Raw genomic sequence first — 27,078 nt, forward strand, 5'->3', positions numbered from 1 at the left:
GCTGTGGATAGATAATCAGGGAATTACTGGAGTTTTGATGTATATTGTTTAGTTTATGTTTCCTCATGCTTTTCAATCATCTATCACACTGATCCTTAATCTGACTCACTCACTCTGTCCTGTCTCTTTGAATTTTTCTTTCTTTTTTTAATCAGAGGGTTTAAGTTGGATATAAGATTTCTTTCACAATGTTTGTATTGGTGTGGGTTTGGGAATTTTTTAAAATGATATCTATAAATCAGCATTATGAAAACTTTCAGCTTTTGAAAAAAGAGAACATTGCAACTATGGATAAACAAAAAGGAGGTAGAAATGTTAGTTAGCAAAAAGTAGTTATGGACACATCTTGGAAGATGAGAAAAATAATGCTGAAAGGGATTTGGGAAACTTGTTCAGATAATAGCACAATCAGGAAAGTAGTTAGGATGTTGCCAGGTATGACAATAGCTGCAACAGAAAGCAGATGATGATTTATTTGCTTCTGAGCTTGACAATGAGTATGCAATTTGTGAATGTAAGATGGGCTGCTTTTAAATGGATGTTGTTGGATAACAGAAAAAATACAAAGAGACAGGATGGGTTGAGTCAGATTAAGGATCAGTGTGATAGATGATTGAGAAGCATGAGGAGCACATTTTGGAAGGACAAGTGGAGGTGGAATCAAGGGGAGGGAGAGAGAGAGAGAGAGAGAGAGGGCATATGAGGGTGAGAGAATTAATAACAGTAAGGAATAAGAAAATGGGACTGATCAGAGAGAAAGCATAGAGGTGTAGTATAACAACTAGAATGACTAGAGATGATAACATCATCTCTAGTCATTGGTTGGACATTGGCATATATTTGTATAGTAGTGCAAGGTGTAGCAAAAATCAGAGAATTGAGTTTGTGGTATTGATTGAATCAGTGTACACTAGGATAATTGGCATTTGCAAAGTAGTGAAAGCTCAGGATTCCCATAGAATCTTCTAGGAGGAAAAGAAAAGAGCAGGATGACTAGTGTTAATGATCACAGAAGAATTGTACATGATAAAGGTGTAAGTGAAAAATGGCAGTACATATTAATAGCTTTGAGGCTGTTTAGTATGAGGATGAAATATATCTTATAGGATGCTGTTGTCTGATGCGAATGTAGAGGATAAATCATATGTTTAGACAAATTAGTTGGGCAAGTAAAAAGAAGGTGATCCTAATATATACTTTTAATGATGTGAATGCTATAGAGAATTTTTTTTGAGAATGTTTTATAATAATAATTATTATTATTATTAGAGAACTCCAGAGAATGAAGCACTCATCGAGGGAGGCCATAGATCACCAACATCAGATGTTCATACCTACTGTTAAACTCATTCACTCTGTATGAATTCATCACTTCAACAGTTGTTCCGGCTAGATTTTTCTCTGTGAGAGAAAAATCTAGCTCTCACACCTTTCTTAACTGCACACAAACTTAACTTCCATGGATGCTACCCCTCTCTGCTCCTCACCTTCTAGATGATAAAAAATTTCATCAGTTGATAACCTATAACGACCTTTTAGAGGTTTATAGATCTCTGATCATATCACCCCTCTTTCTCCTGTTTACCAGAGTCTGCAATGCACACTCAATCTGTTTCTTGGAATCTACATTCCATGATCCCAATATCATCTTTGTTATTCTTCTTTGCACCCTTTTCATAGCTTCTTTATCTCCTCCAAACCCAGGAGACCAAATCTGTGCACTGTAATCCATACATGGTTGTATCAAGCCTTGTAAATATGCAAAACGATTTCCTCATCCTTACATGTCAGCATTCCTTTCAACATCACAATCATTCTCTGTGTGTTTGCAGTTTTTACAGTATGACCTTTGAACTTCAGTTTCCTATCCATTGTAACTCTAAAAGTCTAAGTGCATCAGTTTCTTGTAACATAATCCCACTATTATAATATGCCATTGGAAATCTCATCATGCCAAAATGCAGAACTTTACACTTATTAACATTGATTTAAAATCTTTTATCTTTTGCCCACTGTTTCAAGTTTTTCAAATTATTCTTTAAGTACTGTATATCAGTAGCATCACCAAAAACTCTTCCTTCTTGTTCCTAATGCCAGGAGTATTAGGAACAAGAAGGAAGAGTTTTTGGCCTTGGTTGGCTCTTCCTTTCATAATGCCAATAACTTATGGGCATTATGAAACATGCCTGACAGAAGATGATATAGTTAGTGGACTGGAATGTGTAGGGTATAGTGTGTTCAGGAGTGACAGAGAGAATAAAATGGGGGGAAGTGTTATTGATGATAGCGGATGAACTGCAGTCAAGGAGAATAGAAGTTGTATTGCAGAATAGTGAAAAGAGCTCATTTGAGGCTATTTGGTGTGAGATTGAGACTAACGGAACAAAATGTACAGTTGGGTGCTGTTATAGACCAGGTGATGGAATAGATGGTGGAGTTAGTATGCATAGACAAATTGATGAAATGAGTGGAAGAAGGGTAATTATTATGGGGGATTTCAACTATGGTAACATTGATTGGAAGGAGGAGAGGACACGTGAGGAAGGAAATGGATTTTATTCAGTTACTAGGGGATAACTATCTGAGACATTATGTAATGGAAAATACTAGGGGTTCGAGAGTGCTTGACCTGGTAATAGCATCTGAGAATTTGACTGTAATGAATATGACCATGTTGCCACCTATTGGTGAGAGTGATCATAGGGTCTTGACCTGGGAGGTGGCTAAATGTGTGGAATTTTCGATTAAAACAGGGTACATGTGAAATTACTGTGCTGGCAAGTATGACAAGCTTAGGAGATTGCTTGGTTCAGTGCCATGGCATGTAAAACTGCAAGGGCTTGATGTTGATAGGGCATGGGAAGTGGTCAAGGAGCATTTGCAGGAGGATATGGCTGACTGTATACCTAGAGTGTGAATAGTAAATCAAGTAGGGGGATTAAATGGATGAATAACACCATTAAACTTGAGTTGCAAAAAAGAAACAACTGTGGAGGGAATTTAAGGAGAATGGTGACCTGCAGGCACATGAACGGTATAAAGTGCAGGCTAGAAGGGTAACAAGTGGTAAGAAAAGCAAAAGCGGATTATGATAGTAAATTAGCCATGCAAGCTAAAGAGAATCCCAAACAGTTCTTTCAATATGCTGCAAGTAAAGAAAAATTGTACACGGCAGAAGGATTTTAAGGAATGCCGATGGTAGGGAGGTCACTGAATCAGCCGATATAGTGGAATTACTGAGTGAGCACTTTGCAAGAGTATATCATCCAGGTGGTGACATTGAAGGAATGAAGGAACCATTAGTTTATAGGGAAATTGTGGTGAATGAAGTGGAGGTGAATAGTCTATTACAAAACCTTAATGTGAATACTGTGGGATTGGACGGTATACCAGCACAGGTCTTACGTGAAGTGGCTAAAGAATTGTCAGTGCCATTGACCATATTGTTTAATCTGATTCTCGGGTCTGGTTTAGTCCCGAAGGGGGTGGAAAAAGGGGAAAATAGTTCCACTGTATAAAGGTGGATCCAAGACTACTGTTGCAAATTACCGACTGATCAGCATATCAGGAGTCGTTGTCAAGGTCATGGAGAAAGTAGTTAAGGGAAAAATACAGGAATGGATTGATGAAAATGAGATACTGTATGGGGGGACAGCATAGTTTTGTGAAGGGTAGATTATGCCTCAGTAACTTGCTCAGGTTTTATAGCACAGTGATGGTTGAACTAGATAAAGGTAACGGGTTTACAGTGATACTGCTGGACCTGGCTAAGGCATTTCACAGGATACCACATGGAATTCTAATCCGTAAACTGCAACACGTAGGAATGGATATAGGGTTGGTGAGATTGATAGGAGGGTGGTTGATGGTAGTTTACTCAGGATTAGAGTCCAAAAGATGGCCTGTGACTAGTGGTGTGCCACAGGGTTCTGTTCTTGGACTACTACTGTTTAATTTGTTCATTAACGATATAGGGAAAGATCTGAGAGGAACGGTTCATTTGTTCGCTGATGATGCAAAGTTGGGTAGGGCAATGGTGAATGCAGAAGATGTCAAAATTTTGCAGGATGATTTGGATAGATTGGAGGTCTGGACTAAGGAGAATGTATGTCAGTTTAATGTGGCAAAATGTAAGGTTATGCATTTTGGGGTGAAAAGATTAACAGCAGTATACCACATTGGTGGAACTGTACTCCAGGAGATTAATGAGACCAGGGACTTGGGAGTGTTGGTGGATAGGGAGTTGAAGTTTAGGGGGAACATTGCAAAAGTGGCTAAATCAGCTCATCAAATCACTTGGATGCTGAAGAATACTTTGACAGGCAGAGATAAGCAAGTTATTGTTCCTCTGTATCGAGCATTGATAAGATCCCCATCTCGACTACTGTGCTCAGATTTGATCACCTAATTTTCTTCTTGATGGGGAGGAGGTTGAGAGGATCCAGAGGCAAGTGACCAAGATGATATGTCTATGGAATGAACCTTATGTCTATGGAATGAACCTTATGAAAACAGGTTGAAGATTTGTGGGTGCAGAAATCGGTTGATAGGCAGAAAAGGGGAGATTTGATTGAGACATTCAAATTGCTTCAATTTGAATGTCTCAATCAAATTGAAGGATTTCTATAGGATTAATTCAGAGGATATTTTTGACAACAGGACTGGTGGTGGGAGGACTAGGGGACATCCATGGAAGCTGGGCAAGAGTGTTGTTAGTAAGAGTGTTAGAACTGGGTTTTTTACTTTTAGAGTGGTGAATGAGTGGAATAAGCTGCCAGAGTCTGTTGTGGGTGCTATGATGGTGAATAAGTACAAGGCAAAGTATGGTGGATACTGTGTGAATGTCTAATAGTTGTGATGGACATGATGTTTAGGGCCTCCGTCAATGAGTTTAAGGACTCCTTGGAGTCGCCCGTAATAATATATTGAATAACAGAGGTCCTAGGAATGATCCCTGGGGAACACAACTGGTCACCTTAAATCTGGCAGATTAACACCCACCATATGCCACTTTTTGATACTTATCCAAGTCAATAGTTTATATTCCAATCTCATATTTTCCAATTTATGCAACAACCTTCCATTTATTAAATTAAAGCATAACATTATTATAAAATATGAGCAAATTGCTAAAACATAACCTTCCTTTAGTAAACCCATGCTATTCTTTGCAGAGTATAGATTGTCTGGCAACCCATTTCTGTATGCTAGTTTTTACCTGTTTTTTCTAAATTCTTTACAACTGCTCCAGAGATATTGATAGATCGATAGTTGAGACACATCATACATATATACTTTAGCCTATATGACCAATTTCTTTTCATGTACGAGTTTAGCTTTCCATACGAAATCATACACTCTTTCCATTCCTTTTGCATCTTTCCTGAGCTGAGACTCAAGTTATACAAACATGTCAAGGGCCAGAATTTTTCATCTGAAAATTGCTTTAATACGTGCTAATATCCTTTATGATCCTATTGCTGAATTAATATGCATGTTATACAACAGCCCTTGAACCTCATTCTTATGCATTTCTATTTCTTCATCCAGTGTAATTGTAGCATTGTTCACCATTTTATATAATGAAACCTGTGGTGAATTCATCAGTAAAAAACACACGTACTAACCACAGTGATAAGTTTTAATATGTAAATATTTCATACCAAGTATTTATTCCTAGTATTGTTTGAATTACTGTACTGAGGATGTCCCAAGATACTTGGGATGAAATATTTATGTATTAAAACTTATTACTGTGGTTAGCACGTGTGTTTTTTAGTGATTGTTCCCCATGTTACATACATCTGGTTGATATATCTTAGTGAAGTGAGTACTCATTATTTGAACAATCTCATCTGCTTCTGATACAAGAATACTTTAAGCTTTCACTAAAGTTATTCTTCCACATTCATTTTTTACTTTTACTTGCAGCATAGCGATAAAATTCTTTTGGGTTGCCTTTAGCCTGTATGGCCAATTTCTTTTTTATTCGTACAATACTTGTAACTTTTCTGCCTGTATGTTATATATTTTATAACTCCTCTCACTGTTATTTTCATCATATTCTTTCCACATCATCTCTGCTAATGGATCTCTTGCTAGCAGGGTGCACCACGAGAAAGTGAGGATTGGACATTAGTTCAGAAACGATGGTCAGTTCTCTGCATTCCTTAAAATGCTATTTTTAGGTCTCTTCCCAGTTATATAGCTATCACCTTTAAGCAGCTCATCCAAAACTTTATGATCCTATTTAATAAATTAAAGATGCCAAGAAATTATATTCTTAGTTTTATCCTTTATCCAAGTTTAAGCAAACAAAGTTTGTGCCTGAAGTATTTTCAGGACTGGGCAACTCATATATAGAAGTTAATGACTTCACCGCTTGTTATACTATAAATTAAAGGTGTGTCATCTTCTTCAGGACTTTTATTATTTTTTGCTGAGTTGAGGGTTTTTCCATAATTCTTCCATCACATCTTTAATTTATAGTATAACCAAGTGGAAACACTTCAAACAACTATCTCTTATCCAGAGTATTTAATAATTAGGTGTGACATTCATTGGCTACTCGTATATGGAAAGATGACTTCTGCATTACTTCAACCTTGGTATCACATCTGGGTCTGGCTCTGGCCCCCACTGATGAGACCTCAATAAAGGTCAGACCCTTCCCATAATGCATAACATTATACATGTCCATTATGATATGTGCTTTGCATTATGGGATACTAAGGCAAGTCATGTGAAGTCATTAGCTTCTATATACAAGTTACTCAGTCCTGAAAATACTTCAGGCGCAAACTTTGTTGGCTTACACTTGGATAAAGGATTAAACCAAGAATATAATTTCTTGGTATCTTTAATTTATAGTATAACCAAGTGGAAAAACTTCCAACAAAGATCATATTTAATGTAATAGAAAGATTTATTTAATGTAATTTAATGTATTACATATTTAATGTAATGGATATCAACATTTTATTATTATTATTACCACCCCAAGACCTCATGGAGTCAAAGATTCATCTGGGAGGTGAATCATACCGTGTTTTAAACACATTCAAACTTTTTGCAGACACCACATTCTCAGGCAAGGCATTCCAATCATTCACAACTCTGCACAAAAAAAACCTGGCTCTCACTCCCCTACTCACATCCTCTTTATACAGCTTCCAGGGATGACCTCTAGTTCTTTGCTGATCTCCCACTTTTCTTTATAAACATCTCCAGCATTGATCATATAACAACCCTTTACCAATTTAGGTCTCTATCATATCTCCCCTCTTCCTCCTGTCCATCAGACTCTGCAAATTACATCTTCTCAATCTTTCCTCATCCTCGACATTCCAGAGGTCAGAAACTACCTTAGTCATTCTCCTTTGGACCCTTTCCAACATCTCTTCATCCTTCTGAAAACTTGGTGACCAAATCTTGGCACAATAGTCCATGTGTGGCCTAATCAAAGGCTTATACAACAATACAAGAATCTTCCTACTTCTACACATCATTGTCCTCCGCATCATTCCCAAAAGCATTTGTGTTGTCTTCACAATTTTGGCAATGTGTCTAATAAATTTTAGATCCTTATCCACTATCATCCCCAGATCTCTTATTTCCTCTACCTCCAACAATATATTCTCACCAAGCATAAATCTGCATCCCATCTTTGTTTTCCAAATTTCAAAACCTTACATTTTGCAACATTGAACTCGCATCACCATTTCCGTGCCCAATCACTCAATCTTTTCAAGTCTTCCTGTAAGACCACAACATCTTCACTACAATTAATGGTTCGTCCCAACTTTTCATTGGGACGAACCATGAAGGTATTCTGCAAACAACTGAATATCTCCATCCAAATCTTTACCTATATCATTTAATATACAAGTTAAACAGCAATGGACCTAAAACAGATCCCTGAGGCACTCCACTAGTGACTTTCCTTTTCCTGGATATCGCTCCCCCCCCCCCCCCATACAACTTGTTGATACCTATCAGATAGCCAGTCTCCAATCCAATGCACCAATCTAATATCCAACCCCATCTGCTTAGTTTGACTGTCAACCTATCATGAGGTACTCTATCGAAAGGTTTTGCAAAATCCAAGTATATTACTGTGTATCCTTTTCCTCTGTCCAAGGAAGCAGTCACTTTATTGTAATAAGTAAGTAGATAACTAAAACATGACCTCCTTTTAGCAAATCCATGCTGTCCATCAAAGATAATACCATTGTTATCAACCCAACTCTGGATCCTAGTTCTCACAAGCTTAACCACAACACCTGACACACAGATAGACGTATAGTTTGATGCTTGAGTTCGATCACCTCCTTTATGAAGTGGCACAATCTTGCCTTCCTTCCACTCCCTAGGAACGTGACCGAGTGCAAGACTCATATTAAAAAAAATATGTCAAGGCAGGTGTCAACTCCCTGTCACATTCTTTCAGAATACATGGTGATATATTATCAAGTCCCACAGCCTTATTAACATCTAGTTTACTCAACTCCCCAAACACCTCTTGCTCACTTACAGTCAGTCTCTCCTCCCCATCATCAACTGCTCTTAATCTCTCCATGAAGTCGCATTCACAAGATTGAAAGATCTTTATGAACTGCTCATTAAGTATCTCCACCACACATTCTGCATCAGCTGTCTTTATACTATTTTTTCTGATGAATGTCATCCTTCCATAATTATTCTTTCTTTTGCTAGCTACATATCGAAAGAACTCTTTAGGATTCTTTTTGGCTTCATTAGCCAACTGTTGTTCATACCTCTCTTTAGCTACCCTCACCAATCAAGTCACCCTCCTTGCTTGGTCTTTGTATACCTCATCTTATTTCCACTTCTCTTATGTTGCCTCCACAATGCCCTCTTTCTCTGTATCGCCTGCTTAATCTGTTTATTCATCCATCTCACACCAACCTTATTTAACCTTCTCACCCTTGGTACATTTAGACATTGCATCTACTAAACAGTTTTTGAAAATCCGCCAAGCTGCATTGATCTCTTTTCCAGCTAACTCCTCATTCCATGCTCCACCTGCAAGCTGTCTCCTGAGCTCTTCTTAATCACCCCCTTGTAGTTAAACATATACTCTTTTCTCACAGAGGTACTTGCACTGCTGGCAACCACCCAGGTAATCACCTCATGGTCACTCTCACCAATTGGTGGATGATTTGACACCTCATTTATAATTACATCCTCAGATAAGATGACCAAATCTAAGACCCTCAATCCTCGTTTGCCCTTTGTTACATACTGTCTGAGGTAGTTATCCCTCAAAAACTTAAGAAACTCATTTTCTTTGTTTCCATTTGCTATCTCATCATTCCAGTCTATATTGCCATAATTAAAATCACCCATAATGATCACCCTTTTCTTATTTACTTGGCTAATTTGATTGTACATTTCATTATCACCTCCATCCACATTACCTGGTCTATAACAACATCCCACCAAGTATTTGATTCCATTCACCTCTATCTCACACCATACTGCCTCAAAACTACTGGCACTATTTCCCTCTTGCGTCTTTACCTTATATGGACATAACTCTTTCTCTATAATCAATAGCACTTCCCCTCCCTTTTTCCCCTTCTGTCGTCAGGTAACACATCATACCCTTCCATTCCTATTCCTGTCAGGATTTCATCTTATTCCGACAATCTTTGGGTGAACAGACGCAATTAGTGCAATTGTTTCAACTGCCCTGTTTCTTATACTTCTAGCATTTGTATACAAACACAACAGCTCATTTCTGGATCTACAGCTAGTTCCACTGATATCACTCACTCGATGTGATCTCTCCATGCTCGATTGGCCATTTCCCTTTCTGCTTCTTCATTTTAAAACCCTTTTCAGTTCCAACTGTTTCCTCTTGATCCCTGGTTATCCCATGGCTGCCTACACATGCTGGGTACCCCTGTCCACCCTGATTGTCCCCGTTTCCCTGCTCCTCTTGCACACCCATTCTCTCATTTTCTATACTCATACCACTCACTTCCTCATTCATAACCACCTCTTCAATCTCTCCTGTCTTACTCTCCTGCTCTTCCACATCACTTCCCACTCGATCTGATTCATTGATTCTATTCACTACTCTACCTTCCAGCAGCAGTCTCTCCAAGCGACTCTCACCATAACCACTCAAATGCAGTCCATCGCTCCCATACAGCTCACTTCATCCCTCAAACTCATTCCACACATGAAAAAACTGTACTCCCATCTCTTCACACATTTCAGCCAGCATATCATTCATAATCATTGCTCTCTGCTTCATTTCACCACAGTCATACCTAGGCAACACGCTAACTACCCTTCCTGTCACACTATTCTCTTTTATCCTTCTATGCAGCCTCCTGATATCCATTCTGACACACTCTTTGTCCTCTCTCAAATCATTCGTACCTATTAATACTATTAACTTTTTTGCTCGTTCCTGCCTCATATCCAATGCCTCAATCACTCTACTCATTTTAGCGCCTGGAAAACATACCTTGTGCATTTTATCCTCCAGCACACATTTAATAATGGAGTACAAGTTACCTATCTAACTACTTGATAATGTGTTGAGGGAAACCATGTTGTATAAGTGTAAGTCTCCAGGAGTCTCTGACTAAATTAAATAACAGCTGTAACAATTTTGGCATGAAAATCCATAAAATGACCAAAATTATGAGAGTAATCAAGAACATAGAAAACTTCAGCTGCATCCTCAGTGGTGAACCTATAGAACAAATAAAATATTTCAGCTCTATAGGCACAGTTTTTAGTGATGATGGAAATAAAGATATCAAATGTAAAAACAGACAACAGAACAAGCAAATCTAGTGTGGTGGATCTGTGAGTTTGGTTAGAAATAAAATAGCCCAGATTAGAGATCCTAGATAGGCCTGAGAAGAATTACAGACCTGATTCTGCCATATCAATGGCAGAATCATTAAAAATGAAGATATTATTAGTAACAAACTTGACATTGTTAGCATTCAAGATTGTGTGAGCAGGGTGGGCTAATCTGAGGTGGTATAGTCACGTAACTGAATTAGAGAGGAAAGGTTAGCTAAAGAGGTGTTTGATGCCAAGATGACTGAAAAAAGACCCATAGGAAGACATGGATTGATTCAGTCAGAAGTGCCTTAGAAGAAGTAAATGTTAGATACAACAATATTGGAGTGCTTATAATAATAGGCTAATTCAGAGGAAAACTGTTTACAGGAGATTAATAATAAAGTGAACTTAATCATATAACCTGCACATCTCTTGAGAAGTGATGATGATAATATAAGATAATAGTTTTTTGAGTATTCATCTGCCAGATCTGATTCAGTGTGCTAGAAAATTCCAAGAGCAGTCATATCAGTTTCTTTCACCTTTCCATGGCTTGAGTCAAAAGATGGGTAGTGATTTCTTGTAGATCAGATATGATTTTGCGCTGTGCTTAGTTGATCTTTTAGCCATCACTTTCTCCATGTTTTTAAGAGAAGTTAATTAGGAGCAATTGAATTATACTTTGTTGGGTGACTTATCACGTTTTTTATTTTATTTTCTTTGAATGGGCTGAACAGAGGCTTATTTCCAAGCTGCAGGGTAGATGCCAATCAATTAAGAGAGTTTGAAATTGCAGTATAGGATAGGTGTTAATTCTGATGCACAGGCATTTAGCATAGCAGGAGAAATGGTAGAACACTTAATGACATTGCTATTGCTGAGAACAGCATAATTATAGGACCTTCAGAACCCACATACTGCAGTGTGGCAGGACTTCCTGATGTCCTTGACTGCCATGTCAAGAGAAATCTTGACTGCCATGACATGGCAGACTTGACATGGCAAAAGAGATATGACACATCGATACCAATTAAGTACAATGGAAGACCCCAGCTCTGACCAAAACTCAATTTTACTCTAAATTGGCTCAAAACAAAAATATTCTGGATCGGATCCCAACTCAATTAGACAAAACTAATCACCTCTCTACATGGGAACTTGTTGGCCCAATTCCAACCATCAATTCAAAGGAAAAAATTGACAACTCAATTTTGAGTGAAAAAGTAGATGACAGCTGCCACTGCAGATGCACCATGCACAAACTCCAACCCACTTCTGGATGAGATTAAAATCCTGAAAAAGAATAGAGCCAGACAGCAATACTACAGAACACCAATAACTGCTTGATGAAGGTTGTTGGATATATGCTTAAAAACTATTGAGATCAACAGTGGGAGACAACGCTTAAACACATAAGATCAGATGCTCTTGAAAATGACCAAAGCCCTATTCACAGACCATAAATCCCTCCTACTAATCTGTGGTGAATGTGGTCTGGTTTACATGACATAGACAAAGTTGAAGCTTTTGCTGACAGCTTAGAGAAGCAATGTAGTTCATACCATATCCATGCAGATCTAGAATTTATTAGTAAATTATACACCTGGGTATATGTATATTGTATTCTAAAATATCTCAAGAAATGTCCCAAAAACCATACTGAACAAGTAGTCTTTTTTTTTTTTTTAAAAAAAAAAAGCTTACTTGCAGGCAATAGCCCACAATGGGTCAAGTATTCAGTAACATTCTTTAATCCAGAAATTTCATTGCTAATCCAATAAAGGGATAAAGAACTACAGGTGCAATCGATCTATTATATCAGAACAGTTAATTTTGATATCTTTCTGGATCTGGCTTCAACTGATGAGACCTTAATAAAGGTTGAAACTGGTCTCTGGTTAATGACCTTTCCATTAATGCATAGCAATATACTTGTCTGAAAGGAAGTGTACTTTTCATTATGGGATACTAAGGCAACTGGTGTGAAGTGGACAGCCTCTGTATAAGGAGCATAGTCATGAAGATACTTTATGCACAAACTTCATTTTTCTGTAGTTGGATATAGGATTAAACAATAAAATTTCTTGGCAAGTATAATTTATTGATGAGACAAATGAAATTGTTGCAGCAGAGCATAACTACAATGCTATCTGGCCTATGGATGTGAATATGAGGATAGATTGGGTAATTTTTGATTGTGGTCTTCAGAGTTTCAGTAGTAGTAGAAAGAGAGAGAGAAACATTTGTTGCTAAGGGGATTTTATGGTTCAGAAATGAGTAAGAATTTTCAGCTAATGGTGAAAGAGAACTGAAGGTCTTCCAAAAGAGGAATCATGTGAGATCCATGTTCTTCTCATGACATGGATGAGGTGAAAGTGTGAAATAGGCTATCAGTGAATGTTGTGACTGCATATGTGGTGAATTCTTTCAAAAAAAAGCATGATAGGTATTTAAGGCATTGTGCAACTTGGAAGAGGTTATCTCTTGATTCCCTAGAGGAGCCTGTCTAATAGTAATAAAATAACAATAATAATATCTCTTTTAGTTGGTTTTCCTGGTAAACATTGTAATGAGGAGTTTTATATTCACTTCTTGTAAAATTCATGGCCAATTAAGTACTGTTGTAAAGGCCAGTTTTTTAATATCAGTCATGTCTCTTTCTGCTTTACTTGTACTTGTCTCTGATCATTTTGATTCATTTTCAATGTCTTCTACTTTACTGTAGCACTGTTTTTTTTATGTATCTCAATATTTGTGAATTGCTAACAATCATTAAATGTAACTTGTGAAATCAATTTGTTGACATTTGTGAAAAAGAGATGCACCATGCACAAACTCCAACCTACTTCTGGATGAGACTGATTGATTAAAAAAGAAATAAGAATTAAAAAAAAACATTCTTATTATCACTATAACTGAGATCTGTGGAACTGCACTTTCTAATTAAGATGGACTTCTGGGAAGTGATTGGAAGGAAAATAACAGATTCTCAGGACATGCCCTTTGTATATAATTGCCACTTGGATACTCTTGCAAGAAGAATATTCATCACACAGGTTTTTTTCTCTTGGTTGCAGAGGCTAGCCTTTCTATTTTCCCACTAGTGATGTGGCTTTGTAACAATATGAAATTGCTACTAAGTATAATTTTAAATACAAATTTTCAAAATCAAAATAGGAATGCATTTAGTAATAGTGCATGCTTATTACTCCAGTATTGACAATATCTGGACAGAAATTCTCTCACTGTTTTGAGGGATATTTGGAATTTTCCATAGTAGTTCAAAAGTTTGTTTTAGGGTTTCTTTCTTATATATTTAATTATTATTTAATGATTTATTGTTTATTCAACGATTTCTTGAGAGACTTTGGTTGGGTGCCTTGTTTCAAGGCTTTCATTAAGTAATCGGATCAGGTCAGGGGTTCGTTCGGCAGTTTTATTTCTTATCAAACATTAAACTTTCTCATATGTTAGAAAAAATAATAGTTGATACCATATTTTTGTGCTTTATAATATATATTTTTTGTATGTCCTGTTGTAGGGCCTGCCTGGTGCAGAAGGCCCATCTGGTGAACCAGGTTTTCCAGGTTGCAATGGAACTAATGTAAGTACTGAATTAGGGTTATTGGAAAAAGAGCTATATATATTTGAATGCAAATAATAACTAATTTTTCTGCTTATGAATGAAACCGACTAATGTATATAGAAATATGCAGTGCTTATTTTTAAAACAGTGGACTGGTATGCATCCATTACTAGCAGGAAAAGTTGAAAATTAAAATGTTTTGCACCAGTATGTCATGTATTACTGTTGTGGTATACTAAGTATTTTCAGAAAGTGCTTAAAAAAAAAGTAACACAATATTTTCAAAGTACCACACTCACTTTTGATTTTTCTAAAAATGAACCTTCAGAAAGGTTCACTAACATGTCCCTGTTTGGGTGTGAAGTTACATTTTATCTTAAACCATTAGTGGGGAGAGGGAACTTGAGTGAGTACACAGATACCAGTGAGGCAGTTAAGTATAAGAATGTGCAGAAAATGCCTGAGTGAGCACCACTTGTAACAAACCAGAATGGGATAATTAGTATGAAGTGTAAGGACAGTGTTGTCCTAAAGGGCTATTGCACTTTATATACATGAATGTTAGTAGCATTTGCAACAAGGAGGAGGAGTTTTGGCATTGGTTCATAGAAAAAAATAGAAAACAAAATCCTTAGCCCGCCCAAGCATCCTGACCAAAGGTTATTGGCATTAACGAGACATGGCTGACAGAAGGATACAGTTAGTGGGATAGGATGTGAAGGGTATAGTGTTTTAAGGGAAGATAGGGGGGAAAATGTGGGGAGGGAGGGAGGGAAGAGTATTACTGACGATAGCTGATGAACTGCAACCAAAGAGAGTAGGAGTTCAACTGCAGGGAAGCAAAAATAGCACGTTTGAGGCCATCTGGTGTGAGATAGTGTCCAGCAGAGCAAAATATATAGTTGGTTGCTTCTATAGATCAGGGATGTAAGGGATGATGGGGATGTTTTACATCGGTAGATAAGTTCATTGACTGGAGGGTGGATAATTATTATGGGAGATTTCAACTAATCAAACATGGATTGGAAGGAGCAAAGGACAAATGGAAGTAAATGAACTTTATGCATTTAGTAAGGAATAATTACCTGAGGCAGTATGTGATGGAATGCACTAGGGCAGTGGTGGCAAATCTTTTTGTGTGCATGCCAAAAATTTACAAATCAAGTTGCTGACATGCCAGTGCATGCCAAAACTTTACCAATTGATTTGCTGGCATGCTGGGCAGTTTTTAATAGGGGAAAAATTAATAAAAATTAATCTAATTTAATTAATTTATAAATTTATAATGTATTTATTTATAATATTTTATAAATAATTATTTATAATATTTTATAAATAATTATTTATAATATTTATTTATATATACATTTATAATGTTATTTAGTGTAAAATTAATTATTGTATTATTAAATTGATTTTCATTATATTGGTTTGAAAAAAAAAAAAACAGTAGTGAGAAAAATATTTATGCATTGTAACTCACCATTGAAGTTAGCTGAGCATGGGAAGCAGCAGAAGGATGTCAACTTGTCGTCAAAGCGCTTACCATATTTATTCGAAAATAACTCGCCCCCATGTATAACTGGCACCCCTGATTTTATTTTACGAAAAAAGACATTAAAAAGTGTTGCATATGCCTCGCACATGAAAATTGTTTAAACATGTTCACATGAAACAAAATTTAACTTGTATGTATTGTAACAATTAAAAAAAAAAGGTTGAATAATTTATAAGCGTATAAAAGGATATCACCTGTAAATCGTTGACGTGCCAGCAAAATTCTCAGACATGCCACCTCTGGCATGCGTGCCATAGGTTCGCCATCTATGCACTAGGGGTTCGAGAGTGTTAGATCTAGTAACTGCATCAGAGAATTTGCAATGTTGGATATTTTGGATCCATTGCCACCAACTGGTGAGGGTGATCACATGGTCTTGACATGGGAGGTGGCTAAATGTATGGAATTTTCATTTAAGAGGGGGGAGGGGATATATATGTGGAATTACAGGGCTGGTGAGTATGATAAACTTAGGAGATTGTTTGGATGTGCCATGGCATGTGAAACTGCAAGGGCTGGATGTTGATAGTGCATGAGAAGTGACAAATGAGCATTTGAGAGAAGTAATAGCAGACTGCATATCAAAAGTCAGAAGAATGAATAAAGTGAGAGTTAGTGGATGAATACATCATTAAGCACAAGCTAAGGAAAAAAAAAAGATTGTGGAAGAATTCAAGGAGAAAGGTGACCAGCAGGCACATGAGCAGTACAAAGCACAGCCCAGAACAGTAACCAGTGTGGTAAGAAAGGCAAAAGCAGAATATGGCATGAAATTAGCAGTACAGGCCAAAGATAATCACAAGGAGTTTGTTTTTTTTGTGTGTTGCAAGGTAAATGGATGAATGATTATGGAGGAATAATTTTAATGAATGCCAGTGGTAAGGAAGTAAATTCCACATTTTTTAGCAATTATGTTTAAAAAAATGTTGATCTTCACTTCTTGCTATGATTATTTTGTCATCTGCAGGAGTATTAAGTATAGTTACACAATCCAATTTAAATGCTTTTATATTTTTGTGGGTTTATATGAGACCTCAATAAAGGTCGAAGCCGGTCTGGATAGCACTTCCCATAATGCACAGCATTACACATGTCTGTATGGATATGTGCATTGCATTATGCAATACTCAGACAATCGATTTCATTACCATTCCATCTATATAGATAAGAGTGGTAACATTGGGCATTCTTGATGGATTTCTCTGTTTATTTATTTCTTTTTGGTTTTTCTTTAATTCTTGCCACTATTTGTTTGATTGATTTGATAGATGTTAGTTATTGCTGCGAACAGCAATCTTAATTGTAATGTTTCATTTTTTGAATAGGATCCATAGTTTGTTCCACAAGACTTGTCAAAATATCCCTGGTAATCTTTAAATGCTATGTGTATTATTATGTTGAATTTACAATGCTTTTCCATTAGGATTTTTATCTAAAAGCTGGGTGAATGCATGATCATCCTTTGCAAAAGCCACTTTCTTCTTTGAAGTTTATCTTCTCCATTTGATTTGAGTTTTAAAATTAATATTATTATTATTATTAAACAAGACCTCATGGAGTCAAAGACTCATCTAGGAGGTCCTTTTATCTCACACACATCACATCTCATCATACCGGGTCTTAAACACATTCAAACTCCTTGCAGACACCACACTCTCAGGCAAGGCATTCCAATCATTCACAACTCTGCACGAAAAAAACCTGCCTCTCACTCCCCTACTCACACCCTCTTTATACAGTTTCCAGGGATGACCTCTGGTTCTCCCCTGATCTCCCACTATTCTCTGTAGAACTTCTCCACCATTGATCCTATAACAACCCCTTACCAACTTATAGGTCTCTATCATATCTCCCCTCTTCCTTCTCTCCACTAGACTCTGCAAATTACATTTTTTCAATCTTTCCTCATACTCGACATTGCAGAGGTCAGAAACTACCTTAGTCAGTCGCCTTTGGACCCTTTCCAACATCTCTTCATCCTTCTGAAAACCAGGTGACCAAATCTGGGCACAATAGACCATGTGTGGCCTAATCAAAGCCTTATACAATGGAACAAGAATCTCCCTACTTCTACACGTCAGTGTCCTCCTCATCATTCCCAGAAGTCTTTGTGTTGTCTTCACAATTTTGGCGATGTGTCCCCTAAATTTTAGATCCTTATCCACTATCACTCCCAGATCTCTTATTTTGTCTACTTCCAACAATATATTCTCGCCAAGCATAAATTCTGCATCCCATCTTTGTTTTCCAAATTTTAAAACCTTACATTTTGCAACATTGAACTCACATCCCCATTTGCTTGCCCAATCACTCAATTTATTCAAGTCTTCTTGCAAGGCCACAACATCTTCACTACTCTTTATGGTTCGTCCCAACTTTGCATCATCTGCAAACAACTGAATATCTCCATCCAAATCTTCGCCAATATCATTAATATACAAGTTAAACAGTAATGGCCCTAAAACAGATCCCTGAGGCACTCCACTAGTGACTTTCCTTTTCCTGGATATTGCACCCCCATACACAACTTGTTGATACCTATCAGATAGCCAGTCTCCAATCCAATGCACTAATCTAATATCCAATCCCATCTGCTCTAGTTTGACTGTCAACTTATCATGAGGTACTCTATCAAAAGCTTTTGCGAAATCCAAGTATATTACTGTGTATCCTTCTCCTCTGTCCAAGGCAGCAGTCACTTTATTGTAATAAGTAAGTAGATTACTAAAACACGACCTCCCTTTAGCAAATCCATGCTGTCCATCAAAGATTATACCATTGTTGTCAACCCAACTCTGGATCCTAGTTCTCACAAGCTTCTCCAACAACTTAACCACAACACCTGACACACAGATAGGCCTATAGTTTGATGCTTGAGTTCGATCACCTCCTTTATGAAGTGGCACAATCTTGCCCTCCTTCCACTCTTTAGGGACTTGACCAAGTGCAAGACTCGTATTAAAAAAATATGTCAAGGCAGGTGTCAACTCTCTGGCACATTCCTTCAGAATACGTGGTGATATATTATCAAGTCCCACAGCCTTATTTACATCTAGTTTTCTCAACTCCCCAAACACCTCTTGCTCACTTACAGTCAGTCTCTCCTCCCCATCATCAACTGCTCTTAATCTCTCCATGAAGTCGCATTCACAAGATTGAAAGATCTTTATGAACTGCTCATTAAGTATCTCCACCACACATTCTGCAACAGCTGTCTTTATACCATTTCTTCCAATCAATGTCATCCTTCCATAATTATTCTTTCTTTTGCTGGCTACATATCGAAAGAACTCCCTAGGATTCTTTTTAGCTTCATTAGCTAACTGCTGTTCATACCTCTCTTTAGCTACTCTCACCAACCAAGTCACTCTCCTTGCCTGGTCTTTGTAGAACTCATGAAATTGGTTACTTCCACTTCTCTTATGCTGCCTCCACAATGCCCTTTTTCTCTGTATTGCATGCTTAATCTCTTTATTCATCCATCTCACACCTAACTTATTTAACCTTCTCACCCTTGGTACATTTAGACATTGCATCCACTAAATATTTTTTGAAAATCTCCCAAGCTGCATTGATCTCTTTTCCAGCTAACTCCTCATTCCATGCTACACCTGCAAGCTGTCTCCTGAGCTCTTCATAATCACCCCCCTTGTAGTTCCACATATACCCTTTTTTCACAGGGGTCCTTGCACTGCTGGCAACCACCCAAGTAATCACCTCATGGTCACTTTCACCAATAGGTGGATGATTTGACACTTCATTGATAATTACATCCTCCGATGAGATGACGAAATCCAAGACCCTTAATCCTCTTGTGCCCTCTGTTACATACTGTCTGAGATAGTTATCCCTCATAAACTCAAGAAACTCATTTTCTTTACTTCCAGTTGCTATCTCTTCATTCCAGTCTATATTGCCATAATTAAAATCACCCATAATAATCACCCTTTTCTTATTTGATTGGCTTATTTGACTATACATTTCACTATCACCACCATCCACATTACCAGGTCTATAACAACATCCCACCAAGTATTTGATTCTATTCACCTGTATCTCACACCATACTGCCTCAAAACCACTGGCCCCATTTCCCTCTTGCTTATATTTGTGAATATAACTTATAATCCACATTTAGGAAACTTATTCCTCTATAACAGTGTTTTGCAAAGTATGGTGTTAAATTTAATGTCTGTTGAATGCTCGGCTGCACCTCTGTTAATAAGTGTGTCGGCTGACTGTGCCATTGTAATTTCTATTATCGACTTTCTATTACTATCAACCGTGCCTTTTATTCCCTTAACATGTGCACTTTAGGCCTAACTTATTTCTTCTACTTTACTCAAATAAAACTACAATCTATTTAATGTAGACCTCGTTATTAATCCTTTATAATCTTCTTTATGTCTGCACTGCTAGTGAGTGACCCTTGTTATTAGTCTATTCACGATAAACATGTTACCAACTCTCAAACTATGCAATTTAGAAAAATTTTTTTGTGTAATGACTGTGCCATTCTAAATTATATATATATATAGCTTAAGAATTTAAGTTTGGAATAAAACAAGATCAAATATAACATGCACAATTCTTTATTGCTAGTTGTTGCAGTTCTTAATTAAACAGGCTCGCAGGTTCACTTATTTTTTTTTGGAGACAGTACATTGTCAAATAGATCAGACAAGATAGTTACACAAACAAAACATTTTTATTTTAGCTAAAATAAAAATGTTTTGTTTAAAAGAAGAAAAAAATCATCTTTTTTATCAGGACAATGTACCTGCCCACAAAAGTCTACACTATGAATAGTTGGAACATCCACCCTATTCCCCAGATTTGGCTCCCTCTGATTTCTATCTCTTCCCAAAACTAAAACTCTTCCTCGCTGGTCAGTGTTTTTCTTCAAATCAAGAGGTGATTGCAGCTGTAGAGGGGTATTTTGCAGATCTTACTGAGAACCACTACAGGGACGGGCATGCTACTTGTACTTGTTCTGTTATTACAATTTTAAGTCGTTGTAATTCTTTATATATTTCTTTGATTGTGATACCTGAAGATGTCGATCAATTCAACGAAACTACTGTACTAGTAGTATCTTTTCAAATATATCATGTCATCTTTTTATCTCTCAGTATCAGTCATTAAAGCTTGTTCATAATATATATATATATATATATATATAAAAAATCAGATCCTCAAAATATTTGATGTCCAAATGCAGTTCTCGCTCTTGCAAAACCTATACATTCTACACAGTCAGTTGTTTTTGGAATGAAGCCTTGAAACACATATAGCCATACAAATTTACCAAAAATTTGGGAGACAGTCATCTTAAGACCTAATTAATATCTGTTTTCTCTGTTTTTTTTTTTTCTTCTCCCAAAACAGCACCTAATTAGGACTTTAGTCTTTGTGTTGTCTGTTGCAGTTGTTTAAACTAGTCATACTGTTATACCAGATTGTTGTTGTGTTTTGTACTGTGATAAATGGTTTTTGTGCTCCAAAGATGCTGGATATAATACCAGCGAAATAACAGCAATAAGTTAATAAATAGTATTATTTTCTTATCAGTCTGTGTTCTCATCAATACTAGTAAAAATACATTAACATGTATGACAAACGCGAGCCTTTCCACGTTACACTCTAGTTCGTGTATTTGTTCTGTATCATCTCATTTCCCTAATAACTTGTCTTTAAAGTTTGAAACATATATCTCATTCTAACATATTTATAGTATTTCATGTTACAGTTTGTATTATTTGTTTAGGTGAAAGTGATGATCTCATCTGTTTCAAAAGTTCCTATGAGGTTTGCCTTTCAAACTTCTATTTATGCATTATTCACTTGCCTATACATTGACTCATTCACAATTATAGTCCTTCTAATTAATTTACTCCTATCACCTTGGCAACTGTGACACTCTTTACTCACTCATCCTTCATTTTCTCTTCTTCCAGTAATACTTTCAGATTCCCTCTGATTCCGTACTTGGCATATTTCAAATCTTTCATACCTTCCAAACTTTTAGCTCTTTGCATTCTAATAGCATTGCTAATATCTTTAATCTTAAAATTGGGAAGCTATGATTTCACCCCCCCCCTTATACTCTTACTCTCTTTTCTGTTCCTTTCCTTGAACTTCTCTTTTCTTTATATTCTCTGCAGCACTACATGCCAGATGATTCTCCTATTTGTCAAGCTCACATTTTGTCCCTATGTAAGATTACCTGCATGTGCATTATTTTTTCATTACTGCTACCTCGCTATTCCTATCATCTGTTACTACTATTTTGTTACCTTTATTGAACTGTGCTTTCGTTATTTGTATTTCTCTCAGCTTCAGTCAATACCAGCTCCTCTCTTCTTGCTAATGATGCTCTCATATTCCCACACTTTGTCATTATCATTCACAAGTATGTTGTCTTGCTTCTGATATAATCCACAAAAGTGTGGATTATTGATATAGGAGAATTGGTATTATGGAGAACATAATACTTATGAAGTATTATGTTCAAGTTTTATGTTAAGCATGTGTGTTGAAGTAGATAAATATTAAGAATGAGTTTATTAAATTTGTGTTTATTATGTTTCCTTTAATTTGATAACTATAAATTTTATGATTATTTTGGCAGTATTGTTTATGTATTGTTATTTAAGTATAATTAAAATAATATATTAAGAATAATTTTATTCAAATATGTGAGTCGCAGTTCACAAAATGATTCCCTATTACTAACTCTTTTGGCTCTTATAGTCTTATTGCCACCTTTAAGTAAAGACTTAGCATAGAATCCATTCATGAAGAGAGGAGGTAGTATTGTATATGGGACAATCAAAACAAATTTGAAGAACAACTATTAATATTCCAAATCATTATGGGTCTTATTTTGTTTTTATATCTATATAGGGAAGTCCTGGAATTCCTGGAGCTCCAGGAATCTTTGGACCACGTGGACCTCCAGGAGCAGTTGGAAACTTTGGACAAAAGGTAATAGTTCTTTTAAAAACATAATTGAAGATAAAGAGCCATACATATATTTGTTTTATCTGAGCAATGGGAAAATAAAATAAACATTACAATTAGTTATAGAATCAGTGTGTTAATTATGAATGAAGAATTTTATTATTAATACTACATTCATGATTTAACATGAATTGCATTTCCTGAGCTAAGTTTGCTCCTAAGTAAATTGTAATTTAAACACTTACTGTTTTTTGTTCATTGAAATAATAAATTTTTTTTAGGTTATTTATCTTATATAATACAAATTCTTTATATTAACTTGTAAATGTATCCTAAGCTAATTGTAATATATGCATTTCATTTGTTATTACTAAAAGTGAAATATTTCTAAGGGACTCTGCTAATGTGATTTGATTGGCTACTGTCAGAAAACTAAGTTATTTTGAGATAGCTCGTGCCTTAGCGTTGGGAACTGTACAATGATCACGTGGGAATTTCGTTGTAAACTGAAAGAGCGGAGAAAAACAAGTTTGTGCGGAAAAGAGAGAGAGGATTTATGAGATATAGTAAAAAGGAACCAGAAGGAAATTGGAGAGAGTGTGGGAAGGTCGTGAGATGTGATCTAACCTGGGATCGTACAACATAACAAAGATTTGGAAACTTGTTCCAATTTTAATCAATCTTACTTCGAACTCATATTTATTTATAGTTTCCTGTCACCTTGTAAAGGAATTTACCTGAGTGAAAGGATAATAATATGATCGAGATTTATCATGAGATAAGTTATTACGAGCAAGAAAATATATTTTCCAGTCTTAACAAATAAGTTATTGAACACAGGGATGCTATAAGTTTTGTGTTGCCTATAGTGGGAAATTATCGAGTGCCTAGAAGTGTTGTAGGAGTTTTCCATAATGTGCAAGCTATGATGATCATACTGGTAAGAATATCTATTCTATAACTAACGTGTGATAGTGTTGCTTGTGTCCGGAAAACTTGGTCAAATTTTGTGTTGCTGGAGCCAGCTAGTCAAGCTTGAATGAGTGATATTATAAAACATTTTCCTTGTGAAACTAATATGAGAAACTTCATTGAAGAATTAGTTCATGTTTGAATGTATTATCTCACAATGTATATGTAAATGCAAGACTGAGCCTTTTAAGAACTATTTTAATCCTCTGATAGATATTGATGATGCCATTTAATTGTTTGATAAAATTGAATGTTAAAGATACCAAGCTATTTTAAACTTATCTTTAACATTTATTATAAGGTTTAAAATAGCTTGGTATCTTTTAACATTTATTATACCCAAGGTAAAATACTTTCTACACTGATAAAATTGAAGTTTGTGATTATTCTATGAGACTAAAAAGAATTACTTTTTAAGTGTTTTGCTGAATATTGTTGTTGTTTAAGGTGAAACTTAATTGAAATCCTAATGGATGAGAATTGTGAAAGCCTTATATATATGTTATAGCAGTAAATGATGCACTCAGCTGAGTAGAATCTAAATACTTTATAGAATGCATAAATTATTATCTAATTGTATTGATTGTAATAGAATTCTTGTTTCTTATGTAAGAATAATTTTGTGAGAGAATTAAATATCTTGGTTAATTTGATTCTTGTGCTTGCCTAATTTCAGTTTCATTGCACCACTCATTAAAATATGAATCTTGCAGGAAACCCTATGTATAAGTAAGAAAATTTCGGCCTGTAGTAAGTTCATGTTGCTGTTGTGCTATTTGATGCTTGACTCCTTCACAATAATTGTGTGATTTCAAACATAGAGTGGTGCAGTATAATAAAAATTTTCTTTATGTTTGAATATAACCAAGTGAAAAATAAACTTTCAACATCTTTATGTTTGAATGTGGAGTCAATCACCAACTAGCAAATATGAGTTTGGATGAAAGACAAAACCAACATGGCATGCTGCATATACAAAATAAGAAAAATAATTCATTTTTTCCTAATCAGTAACCAATTTATTAATAAATAAATTTACATATTAAAAAAATGCTTTATTAAAAATATTTCGCCCTCATCACTAACACACACCAATAATAAAAGTTTCATATCTTACAGAAATAATGCATGCAAACATACAATTTATCTGTAGCAACATTGATCAGTGTCAGATTCACTTGTTACATACAAGGACAAGTGCAAACGAATATCGGCGAGTCTAGCTGCAATTGGCCAAACAGCATAATTCCGACACTGCATTTGTTTCGTGTAACGATAATTTTTCATATAACGATAATTGAAAAAAATATAATTATTTTCATATTTTCGACAGTGGCACTCATCATAATTCAGTTTTGTATCTACAGGGTGGCCATAAAATAACTTCCCCTCTTTGGATGCATCTGTAGCTAAAATCAATAAACGGAATGAGACCAAATTTTATATTGAGACTTTTGAAGGCATGGGGAGATGATTTCTGCGATAAAAAAATTTAGTACCAAAAGATGCCAAGAGGGGAAATTTTGGTGCTGGCAGAGCAGGAAGCAAGCGGATAATTACATTAAAGGCAGATAAAATGGAATAATAACATTTCGAGGGTGTAAGCAACAGCCGTGTCACTCATTCCAGCTGGATATGTGGTGTGTTACAAAGATAATATGGATAGAAGTGAAGCATTTTCCTTAAGACTGTACCATAAGCCATATCAAGTTTGTGAGCTATGGCACAACCGTTTGGACCAGTACTGGCCCCTGTGTCGTCGAACACTGCAGTAGCAACGTCTGTTGCTGTCTCTTCTTGCACTGCTTTCCGTCCTCTGCCAGGTCTAATTCCTAGTGATCCAGTTTCTTCAAACTTCTTAATCATAGCTCTCAGTGCTACAGCTGACACAGGATCTGTACACAGGTTATGAAGCCTTCTAAATTCCTGAAGGGCCGCTACAGCATTGCGCTGTTTAAGGTAAAACAACATAACAAGTAAAAACTCAATATGCGTCCTGCCATGCCGAGGCAAGGCAGGATGCATATTGAGCACAATTTGTCAGCCATTCGAATAACTGCCTGAACATTCCCAATCCCATTTTAAGTGAAATTGGTGGTGCTGCTGTCACGTACACACAGTAAAATTTGCATAATCCTTTTTGTCTGCGTTTTTTGCAAATATTTGACTGCTTTCAGCTCAGCCAGCTCCAAAATTTCCCCTATCGGTGACTTTTAGTACTGAATCTTTTTTTTCTCGAAAATTATCTCTTCATGCCTTCGAAAGGCTCAATATAAAATTTGGTCTCATTCTGTTTATTAGTTTTAGCTATAGATGCCTCCAACGAGGGAAAGTTATTTTATGGCACCCTGTATAATAAATAATTATACAACAATCCCTTGATTAATGCACCTAATGTGTTCTTTAAAACAGTCGCATTAATGGAAAACGCACTAATCGAATATAATAACCTATGGGAAAAAGTATAATTCGTTCCTCAAATTTCTTTTTTGATCCTTATTTTTTTTTTTTTATAAAAGAATCAGGACCTAGTTAAAGGAAAACCATGAAGCTGAAAGTCAATCAAACTTATTCAGAATAAAAATTTATTATTCTACTTCTTAACAAAGAATTCAGCTAACATAATTTGTTTGGCATTCTGTTTCTTTTTTCATATAACTGACGGTATGACCCTATGGCCTCTTCTACTCTTCTGCAAATGTTACTGCTTCTCTCTTCACCAAGGTCAGCCTCTAAGCATTGCTGCTTAAAAACCTTGGTTGCATGAAAAATATTTTCAGTTTGTTTCTGTGAAATCTCTTTGACTTGTCAGTAATTAAATTTTCTTCACATTCTTCAGGATCTTCCTGCTGTGCATCTAAATTTAGCAGGTCGGAATCACCCAATTTCTCAGAATGAGAAATAATTAACTTAGATTCATTTGAAAAGCCTCAAATGGCTCACATGTTGCTAGCAGTAATTTCATTCAATTTTGCGAATGAAATTCTTTATAACCAGGCTGAGATTTCTTTGATTTGGCCAAAAAAGTCTTGGAAAGCACTTCCAAAAAAAAGGTCGGTTTCATCGTCATTAAATATTTATTGGTCACGATAGCCCCCCCACCCACCCTTCTCTGGATAATTTGCGGCTACCTCCTTATCTGCACTTACAGCTTCGCCTGTGATTA

The 27,078-nt window shown here is 36.1% G+C and overlaps 1 protein-coding gene across 1 annotated transcript in view; it reads left to right on the plus strand.

Moving 5' to 3' along the window:
• Positions 1-27,078, plus strand: part of LOC150100509 (uncharacterized) — a 1,094,033-nt gene that overhangs the window by 208,537 nt on the left and 858,418 nt on the right. The window contains exons 5-6 of the mRNA XM_090402670.1: positions 14,375-14,437; positions 22,884-22,964. Of these exons, the coding sequence (XP_090258796.1) occupies positions 14,375-14,437; positions 22,884-22,964 (144 nt within the window). The remainder of the gene's footprint in view (positions 1-14,374; positions 14,438-22,883; positions 22,965-27,078) is intronic.

Source organism: Typopeltis vanoorti, chromosome 13 (assembly GCF_054136105.1).
Source record: "Typopeltis vanoorti isolate ZY-2024b chromosome 13, IOZ_Tvanoo_1.0, whole genome shotgun sequence".
NCBI classification, from domain to species: domain Eukaryota; kingdom Metazoa; phylum Arthropoda; class Arachnida; order Uropygi; family Thelyphonidae; genus Typopeltis; species Typopeltis vanoorti.